Below are 9,196 nucleotides of genomic sequence, written 5' to 3' on the forward strand. Positions count from 1 at the left end.
AATGGGAGATATGGCGTTAAATAAATACACCGCCCATAGCATTTCCAGTATCTCCAGATCATGAACAATGTAAAGGAGAATACATATCCAACAGGAAAACATAAGTTGGGGTGTTGTGCTGACTGACTGCTCTGTTCTCCTATTGGCTGTAATTTGGTGGATTTATATTTTAGTCCACCAATCACAGTTAAGTAAGGGATTGCTGTTCGTACGCAATATGTACGACACCACAACCAAGGAAGCAAAAGGGATCCTGCGAGGGGCCGCCTCTAATAGGGCCCCTGGGATCGCCGCTGCCTCTGGGAGGGCCCCTGGGAGCCCCACCAACCGTGGGAGGGCCCCAGGGGGCGCCGCCGCCCTTGGGAGGGCACGGGGGACTCCACAGTTCCTGGAAGAGGTCCTGGGGGTGCCACAGCTAATGGTAGGGCCCCTAAGGGATCCGCCGCTTTTGGGAGGGCCCTTGAGGGCGCCGCTGCTCCTGAAAGAGACCTGGGGGCGCCACAGCCCCTGGAAGAGGCCTTGGGAGTGCTACAGCCTCTGGTAGGGCCTATTGGGGCTCCACCTTCCCTGAAAGTGCCCTTGCAGGCGATGCCGCCCCAGGCAGGGCTCCTGGGAGCGTCGCCGCCCCTGGCAGGGCCCTTGGGGTCACGACTGCCCTTGAGAGGGTCTTTGGAGGCACCGCCGGCCTTGAAAAGGGCCCTCTAGGGACGTTGCCACCCATAGAGAGGGCCCATGGGGGTGCTGCCGTCCCTGGTAAGGCCCCCGGGTGCGCCGTCGCCCCTGGAAGGCTCGTGGGGCCACCACCACCCCTGGGAGGGTCCTTGCAGGTTCGCCGGCCAATGGTGGGACATTGGGGGCGCCACTGCCCCTGGCAGGGTCCCTGGGATCGCCGCCACCCCTAAGGAGAACCCGCCTCCTGTGGTAGGGCTCCTAAAGGCGCCGCCACCCTTGTGAGGGCTCCTAGTACCACCTCAGCATCTGGGAGGTCCCTTGGGAGCGTCCACGCCCCTGGAAGGACCCCTGGGCGCCATTGCCCTTAATAGGGCCGCTTGGGACGTCACAGCCCATGTCATGGGTCCCTTGGGGCGTCGCTGCCCCTGAGAGGGTCCAGGAGAGCATATCCACCTCTAAGGAGAGCCCCAGACGACCCGCTGCTCTTGGGAATGTCCCAGGGAGCGCCGCCGCCCCTAGGAGGGCCCTGGGGACGCCAGAGCCTCTGGAAGAGGCCCTGAGGATACCACAGCCCCTGACAGGGACCCCTGGGGGCGCCGTTGCCCCTGAGAGTGGCCCGGGGAGCGCCGGCAACCCTAAGTTGGGCCCTTTGGGAAGCCACTGCCCGTGGAAGGGCCGCTGGGTGCTCTGTTGCCCCTGGGAATGCCCTTGCGAGCGTCGCACCTGTTAGGGCAAATGGGAGGGCTCCAGGGAACGCTGACCCCGTAGGGCCCCTGGGGCAGTTGGTTCTGCACTATTTAGAACAATGGGAGATATGACGTTAAATAAATACACCGCCCACAACATTTCCAGTATCATTTTCCTCATGAACAATGTGAAGGAGAATAAATATCGAACAGGAAAACATAAGTTGGGGGTGTTGTGCTGGCAAACTGCTCTGTTCTCCTGTGGCTGTTATTTAATTGGATTTACATTTTGGTCCACCAATCACAGTTAAGTAAGGGATTGCTGATGCGCCAATATGTGCGACACACAATAAGGAAGCAAAAGGGATCCTGCGAGGGCCGCCTCTAATAGGGCCCCTAGGATCTGCCACCTGGGAGGCCCCTGGAGCCCCACCAACCGTGGGAGGAGCCCCAGGGGCGCCGCCGTCTTGGGAACGCGGGGGGACTCCACAGTTCCTGGAAAGAGGTCCTGGGGGAGTTGCCACAGCTAATGAGCCCAGGGCCCTAAGGATCACCGCTTTTGGGAGGGGCCCTTGGGGGCGCCGCTGCTCCTGAGAGAACCTGGGGCGCCACAGCCCCTGGAAGAGGCCTTGGGAGTGCTATAGCCTCTGGCAGGACCTATTGGGGCTCCACCTTCCCTGAAAGTGCCCTTGCAGGCGATGCCGCCCCAGGCAGGGCTCTTGGGAGCGTCGCCGACCCTGGTAGGGCCCTTGGGGTCACGACTGCCCTTGGGAGGGTCTTTGGAGGCACCGCCGGCCTTGAAAAGGGCCTCTAGGGACGTTGCCACCCATAGAGAGGGCCCATGGGGGTGCTGCCGTCCCTGGTAAGGCCCCGGGTGCGCCGTCGCCCCTGGAAGGCTCGTGGGGCCACCACCACCCCTGGGAGGGTCCTTGCAGGTTCGCCGGCCAATGGTGGGACTTTGGGGGCGCCCCCACCCGTGGGATGGCCCCTGGGGGGGGCCACTGCCCCTGGCAGGGTCCCTGGGATTGCCGCCACCCCTAAGGAGTACCCGCCTCCCGTGGTAGGGCTCCTAAAGACGCCGCCACCCTTGTGAGGGCTCCTTGTACCGCCTCAGCATCTGGGAGGTCCCTTGGGAGCGTCCACGCCCCTTGGAAGACTCCTGGGGCGCCATCGCCCTAATAGGGCCCCTTGAGACGTCACAGCCCATGTCAGGGGCGCAGGCGTCACGCTGCTGAGAGGGTCAGGAGAGTTTCTCCCACCCCAAGGAGAACCCCCAGGGGCCTGCTGCCCTTGGCAGGGCCTACTGTGCCCTTGCATGGGAGGACCCTGCGGACGCCAGACCCTCTGGAATTAGGCCCTGAGTATGCCACAGCCCCTGGCAGGGACACCTGTGGCCGCTGTTGGCCTGAGAGGGCCCGGGGCGCCAGCTAAGTTGGGCCCTTGGGGAAGCCACTGCCTGGAAGGGCCGCTGGGTCACGCTGTTGCCCTGGGAATGCCCCTGCGGCGCCGCACCTGTTGCAGGGCAAATGGGAGAGCTCAGGGAGTGCTGACCCCATGGGGTCCCTAGGGCAGTTGGTTCTGCACTGGCCCCAGAACAATGGGAGATATGACGTTAAATAAATACACTGCCCATCGCATTTCCAGTATATTAGCACCAAGAACAATGTAAAGGAGAACAAATATCCAACAGCAAAACATAAGTTGGGGTGTTGTGCTGACTGACTGCTCTGTTCTCCTATTGGCTGTTATTTGGTGGATTTACATTTTAGTCCACCAATCATAGTTAAGTAATGAATTGCTGGATATATGCAATATGTACGACACCACAACCAAGGAAGCAAAAGGGATCCTGCGAGGGGCCGCCTCTAATAGGGCCCCTGGGATCGCCGCCGCCTCTGGGAGGGCCCCTGGGAGCCCCACCAACCGTGGGAGGGCCCCAGGGGGCGCCGCCGCCCTTGGGAGGGCACGGGGGACTCCACAGTTCCTGGAAGAGGTCCTGGGGGGTGCCACAGCTAATGGTAGGGCCCCTAAGGGATCCGCCGCTTTTGGGAGGGCCCTTGAGGGCGCCGCTGCTCCTGAGAGAGACCTGGGGGCGCCACAGCCCCTGGAAGAGGCCTTGGGAGTGCTACAGCCTCTGGCAGGGCCTATTGGAGCTCCTCCTTCCCTGAAAGTGCCCTTGCAGGCGATGCCGCCCCAGGCAGGGCTCCTGGGAGCGTCGCCGCCCCTGGCAGGGCCCTTGGGGTCACGACTGCCCTTGGGAGGGTCTTTGGTGGCACCGCCGGCCTTGAAAAGGGCCTCTAGGGACGTTGCCACCCATAGAGAGGGCCCATGGGGGTGCTGCCGTCCCTGGTAAGGCGCCCGGGTGCGCCGTCGCCCCTGGAAGGCTCGTGGGGCCACCACCACCCCTGGGAGGGTCCTTGCAGGTTCGCCGGCCAATGGTGGGACTTTGGGGGCGCCCCCACCCGTGGGATGGCCCCTGGGGGGGGGCCACTGCCCCTGGCAGGGTCCCTGGGATTGCCGCCACCCCTAAGGAGGACCCGCCTCCCGTGGTAGGGCCCCTAAAGACGCCGCCACCCTTGTGAGGGCTCCTAGTACCGCCTCAGCATCTGGGAGGTCCCTTGGGAGCGTCCACGCCCCTTGGAAGACTCCTGGGGCGCCATCGCCCTAATAGGGCCCCTTGAGACGTCACAGCCCATGTCAGGGGCCCCTTGGGGCGTCGCTGCCCTTGAGAGGGTCCAGGAGAGCTTCTCCACCCCAAAGGAGAGCCCCAGGGGCCCTGCTGCCCTTGGGAGGGCCCCACGGGGCGCCGCCGCGCCTAGGAGGACCCTGCGGACGCCAGACCCTCTGGAATAGGCCCTGAGGATACCACAGCCCCTGACAGGGACACCTGTGGCCGCCGTTGCCCCTGAGAGGGCCCCGGGGAGCGCCGGCACCCCTAAGTTGGGCCCTTGGGGAAGCCACTGCCCCTGGAAGGGCCGCTGGGTGCGCTGTTGCCCCTGGGAATGCCCCTGCGAGCGCCGCACCTGTTAGGGCAAATGGGAGGGCTCCAGGGAGTGCTGACCCCGTAGGGCCCCTGGGGCAGTTGGTTCTGCACTATTTAGAACAATGGGAGATATGACGTTAAATAAATACACCGCCCACAACATTTCCAGTATCATCTTCCTCATGAACAATGTGAAGGAGAATAAATATCGAACAGGAAAACATAAGTTGGGGTGTTATGCTGACTGACTGCTCTGTTCTCCTATTGGCTGTTATTTGGTGGATTTACATTTTAGTCCACCAATCACAGTTAAGTAAGGGATTGCTGTTCGTACGCAATATGTACGACACCACAACCAAGGAAGCAAAAGGGATCCTGCGAGGGGCCGCCTCTAATAGGGCCCCTGGGATCGCCGCCGCCTCTGGGAGGGCCCCTGGGAGCCCCACCAACCGTGGGAGGGCCCCAGGGGGCGCCGCCGCCCTTGGGAGGGCACGGGGGACTCCACAGTTCCTGGAAGAGGTCCTGGGGGTGCCACAGCTAATGGTAGGGCCCCTAAGGGATCCGCCGCTTTTGGGAGGGCCCTTGAGGGCGCCGCTGCTCCTGAGAGAGACCTGGGGGCGCCACAGCCCCTGGAAGAGGCCTTGGGAGTGCTACAGCCTCTGGCAGGGCCTATTGGGGCTCCACCTTCCCTGAAAGTGCCCTTGCAGGCGATGCCGCCCCAGGCAGGGCTCCTGGGAGCGTCGCCGCCCCTGGCAGGGCCCTTGGGGTCACGACTGCCCTTGGGAGGGTCTTTGGAGGCACCGCCGGCCTTGAAAAGGGCCTCTAGGGACGTTGCCACCCATAGAGAGGGCCCATGGGGGTGCTGCCGTCCCTGGTAAGGCCCCCGGGTGCGCCGTCGCCCCTGGAAGGCTCGTGGGGCCACCACCACCCCTGGGAGGGTCCTTGCAGGTTCGCCGGCCAATGGTGGGACTTTGGGGGCGCCCCCACCCGTGGGATGGCCCCTGGGGGGGGCCACTGCCCCTGGCAGGGTCCCTGGGATTGCCGCCACCCCTAAGGAGGACCCGCCTCCCGTGGTAGGGCCCCTAAAGACGCCGCCACCCTTGTGAGGGCTCCTAGTACCGCCTCAGCATCTGGGAGGTCCCTTGGGAGCGTCCACGCCCCTTGGAAGACTCCTGGGGCGCCATCGCCCTAATAGGGCCCCTTGAGACGTCACAGCCCATGTCAGGGGCCCCTTGGGGCGTCGCTGCCCTTGAGAGGGTCCAGGAGAGCTTCTCCACCCCAAAGGAGAGCCCCAGGGGCCCTGCTGCCCTTGGGAGGGCCCCACGGGGCGCCGCCGCGCCTAGGAGGACCCTGCGGACGCCAGACCCTCTGGAATAGGCCCTGAGGATACCACAGCCCCTGACAGGGACACCTGTGGCCGCCGTTGCCCCTGAGAGGGCCCCGGGGAGCGCCGGCACCCCTAAGTTGGGCCCTTGGGGAAGCCACTGCCCCTGGAAGGGCCGCTGGGTGCGCTGTTGCCCCTGGGAATGCCCCTGCGAGCGCCGCACCTGTTAGGGCAAATGGGAGGGCTCCAGGGAGTGCTGACCCCGTAGGGCCCCTGGGGCAGTTGGTTCTGCACTATTTAGAACAATGGGAGATATGACGTTAAATAAATACACCGCCCACAACATTTCCAGTATCATCTTCCTCATGAACAATGTGAAGGAGAATAAATATCGAACAGGAAAACATAAGTTGGGGTGTTATGCTGACTGACTGCTCTGTTCTCCTATTGGCTGTTATTTGGTGGATTTACATTTTAGTCCACCAATCACAGTTAAGTAAGGGATTGCTGTTCGTACGCAATATGTACGACACCACAACCAAGGAAGCAAAAGGGATCCTGCGAGGGGCCACCTCTAATAGGGCCCCTGGGATCGCCGCCGCCTCTGGGAGGGCCCCTGGGAGCCCCACCAACCGTGGGAGGGCCCCAGGGGGCGCCGCCGCCCTTGGGAGGGCACGGGGGACTCCACAGTTCCTGGAAGAGGTCCTGGGGGTGCCACAGCTAATGGTAGGGCCCCTAAGGGATCCGCCGCTTTTGGGAGGGCCCTTGAGGGCGCCGCTGCTCCTGAGAGAGACCTGGGGGCGCCACAGCCCCTGGAAGAGGCCTTGGGAGTGCTACAGCCTCTGGCAGGGCCTATTGGGGCTCCACCTTCCCTGAAAGTGCCCTTGCAGGCGATGCCGCCCCAGGCAGGGCTCCTGGGAGCGTCGCCGCCCCTGGCAGGGCCCTTGGGGTCACGACTGCCCTTGGGAGGGTCTTTGGAGGCACCGCCGGCCTTGAAAAGGGCCTCTAGGGACGTTGCCACCCATAGAGAGGGCCCATGGGGGTGCTGCCGTCCCTGGTAAGGCCCCCGGGTGCGCCGTCGCCCCTGGAAGGCTCGTGGGGCCACCACCACCCCTGGGAGGGTCCTTGCAGGTTCGCCGGCCAATGGTGGGACTTTGGGGGCGCCCCCACCCGTGGGATGGCCCCTGGGGGGGGCCACTGCCCCTGGCAGGGTCCCTGGGATTGCCGCCACCCCTAAGGAGGACCCGCCTCCCGTGGTAGGGCCCCTAAAGACGCCGCCACCCTTGTGAGGGCTCCTAGTACCGCCTCAGCATCTGGGAGGTCCCTTGGGAGCGTCCACGCCCCTTGGAAGACTCCTGGGGCGCCATCGCCCTAATAGGGCCCCTTGAGACGTCACAGCCCATGTCAGGGGCCCCTTGGGGCGTCGCTGCCCTTGAGAGGGTCCAGGAGAGCTTCTCCACCCCAAAGGAGAGCCCCAGGGGCCCTGCTGCCCTTGGGAGGGCCCCACGGGGCGCCGCCGCGCCTAGGAGGACCCTGCGGACGCCAGACCCTCTGGAATAGGCCCTGAGGATACCACAGCCCCTGACAGGGACACCTGTGGCCGCCGTTGCCCCTGAGAGGGCCCCGGGGAGCGCCGGCACCCCTAAGTTGGGCCCTTGGGGAAGCCACTGCCCCTGGAAGGGCCGCTGGGTGCGCTGTTGCCCCTGGGAATGCCCCTGCGAGCGCCGCACCTGTTAGGGCAAATGGGAGGGCTCCAGGGAGTGCTGACCCCGTAGGGCCCCTGGGGCAGTTGGTTCTGCACTATTTAGAACAATGGGAGATATGACGTTAAATAAATACACCGCCCACAACATTTCCAGTATCATCTTCCTCATGAACAATGTGAAGGAGAATAAATATCGAACAGGAAAACATAAGTTGGGGTGTTGTGCTGACTGACTGCTCTGTTCTCCTATTGGCTGTTATTTGGTGGATTTACATTTTAGTCCACCAATCACAGTTAAGTAAGGGATTGCTGTTCGTACGCAATATGTACGACACCACAACCAAGGAAGCAAAAGGGATCCTGCGAGGGGCCGCCTCTAATAGGGCCCCTGGGATCGCCGCCGCCTCTGGGAGGGCCCCTGGGAGCCCCACCAACCGTGGGAGGGCCCCAGGGGGCGCCGCCGCCCTTGGGAGGGCACGGGGGACTCCACAGTTCCTGGAAGAGGTCCTGGGGGTGCCACAGCTAATGGTAGGGCCCCTAAGGGATCCGCCGCTTTTGGGAGGGCGCTTGAGGGCGCCGCTGCTCCTGAGAGAGACCTGGGGGCGCCACAGCCCCTGGAAGAGGCCTTGGGAGTGCTACAGCCTCTGGCAGGGCCTATTGGGGCTCCACCTTCCCTGAAAGTGCCCTTGCAGGCGATGCCGCCCCAGGCAGGGCTCCTGGGAGCGTCGCCGCCCCTGGCAGGGCCCTTGGGGTCACGACTGCCCTTGGGAGGGTCTTTGGAGGCACCGCCGGCCTTGAAAAGGGCCTCTAGGGACGTTGCCACCCATAGAGAGGGCCCATGGGGGTGATGCCGTCCCTGGTAAGTCCCCCGGGTGCATCGTCGCCCCTGGAAGGCTCGTGGGGCCACCACCACCCCTGGGAGGGTCCTTGCAGGTTCGCCGGCCAATGGTGGGACATTGGGGGCGCCACTGCCCCTGGCAGGGTCCCTGGGATCGCCGCCACCCCTAAGGAGAACCCGCCTCCTGTGGTAGGGCTCCTAAAGGCGCCGCCACCCTTGTGAGGGCTCCTAGTACCACCTCAGCATCTGGGAGTTCCCTTGGGAGCATCCACGCCCCTGGAAGGACCCCTGGGCGCCATTGCCCTTAATAGGGCCGCTTGGGACGTCACAGCCCCTGTCATGGGTCCCTTGGGGCGTCGCTACCCCTGAGAGGGTCCAGGAGAGCATATCCACCCCTAAGGAGAGCCCCAGACGACCCGCTGCTCTTGGGAATGTCCCAGGGAGCGCCGCCGCCCCTAGGAGGGCCCTGGGGACGCCAGAGCCTCTGGAAGAGGCCCTGAGGATACCACAGCCCCTAACAGGGACCCCTGGGGGCGCCGTTGCCCCTGAGAGGGGCCCGGGGAGCGCCGGCAACCCTAAATTGGGCCCTTGGGGAAGCCACTGCCCGTGGAAGGGCCGCTGGGTGCGCTGTTGCCCCTGGGAATGCCCCTGCGAGCGCCGCACCTGTTAGGGCAAATGGGAGGGCTCCAGGGAGTGCTGACCCCGTAGGGCCCCTGGGGCAGTTGGTTCTGCACTATTTAGAACAATGGGAGATATGACGTTAAATAAATACACCGCCCACAACATTTCCAGTATCATCTTCCTCATGAACAATGTGAAGGAGAATAAATATCGAACAGGAAAACATAAGTTGGGGTGTTATGCTGACTGACTGCTCTGTTCTCCTATTGGCTGTTATTTGGTGGATTTACATTTTAGTCCACCAATCACAGTTAAGTAAGGGATTGCTGTTCATACGCAATATGTACGACACCACAACCAAGGAAGC

The 9,196-nt window shown here is 63.5% G+C and overlaps 3 protein-coding genes across 3 annotated transcripts; 1 reads left to right on the plus strand and 2 right to left on the minus strand.

Annotated features, from left to right (window-relative positions):
• Nucleotides 1–1,908: 1,908 nt before the first annotated feature.
• Nucleotides 1,909–2,914, minus strand: LOC121857939 (basic salivary proline-rich protein 2-like). Its single transcript, XM_042354184.1, has 2 exons — nt 2,871–2,914; nt 1,909–2,395 (listed from the first exon to the last, which is right to left on the minus strand). Exons 1-2 carry the CDS (start codon nt 2,912–2,914, stop codon nt 1,909–1,911), a joined length of 531 nt encoding a protein of 176 aa, XP_042210118.1.
• A 257-nt stretch (nt 2,915–3,171) lies between these two features.
• Nucleotides 3,172–3,711, plus strand: LOC121857940 (small nuclear ribonucleoprotein-associated protein B'-like). Its single transcript, XM_042354185.1, has one exon. The coding sequence runs from the start codon at nt 3,172–3,174 to the stop codon at nt 3,709–3,711; it is 540 nt and encodes a 179-aa protein (XP_042210119.1).
• Nucleotides 3,712–3,946: 235 nt separating this feature from the next.
• Nucleotides 3,947–8,871, minus strand: LOC121857941 (collagen alpha-1(III) chain-like; the record flags this gene model as incomplete). The annotated part of the gene is made up of 7 exons (XM_042354186.1): nt 3,947–4,381; nt 4,835–5,342; nt 5,461–5,888; nt 6,342–6,849; nt 6,968–7,395; nt 7,849–8,406; nt 8,572–8,871. Coding segments are annotated over 7 exons (3,165 nt in total), but the record flags the coding sequence as incomplete, so codon positions are not given.
• Nucleotides 8,872–9,196: the final 325 nt, after the last annotated feature.

The sequence above is a fragment of the Homarus americanus genome, unplaced genomic scaffold, assembly GCF_018991925.1.
Source record: "Homarus americanus isolate GMGI-L3 unplaced genomic scaffold, GMGI_Hamer_2.0 scaffold44782, whole genome shotgun sequence".
Lineage (NCBI taxonomy): Eukaryota > Metazoa > Arthropoda > Malacostraca > Decapoda > Nephropidae > Homarus > Homarus americanus.

Bases quoted from the DNA above. Each gene is read 5' to 3' on its own strand.
- LOC121857939 (XM_042354184.1), bottom strand. From the start codon at position 2,914: ATGGGGTCAGCACTCCCTGAGCTCTCCCATTTGCCCTGCAACAG. The intron at 2,396-2,870 runs GTGCGGCGCCGC...GGTACTCCTTAG, and splicing joins TCCCATTTGCCCTGCAACAG to GGGTGGCGGCAATCCCAGGG.
- LOC121857940 (XM_042354185.1), top strand. From the start codon at position 3,172: ATGTACGACACCACAACCAAGGAAGCAAAAGGGATCCTGCGAGGGGCC.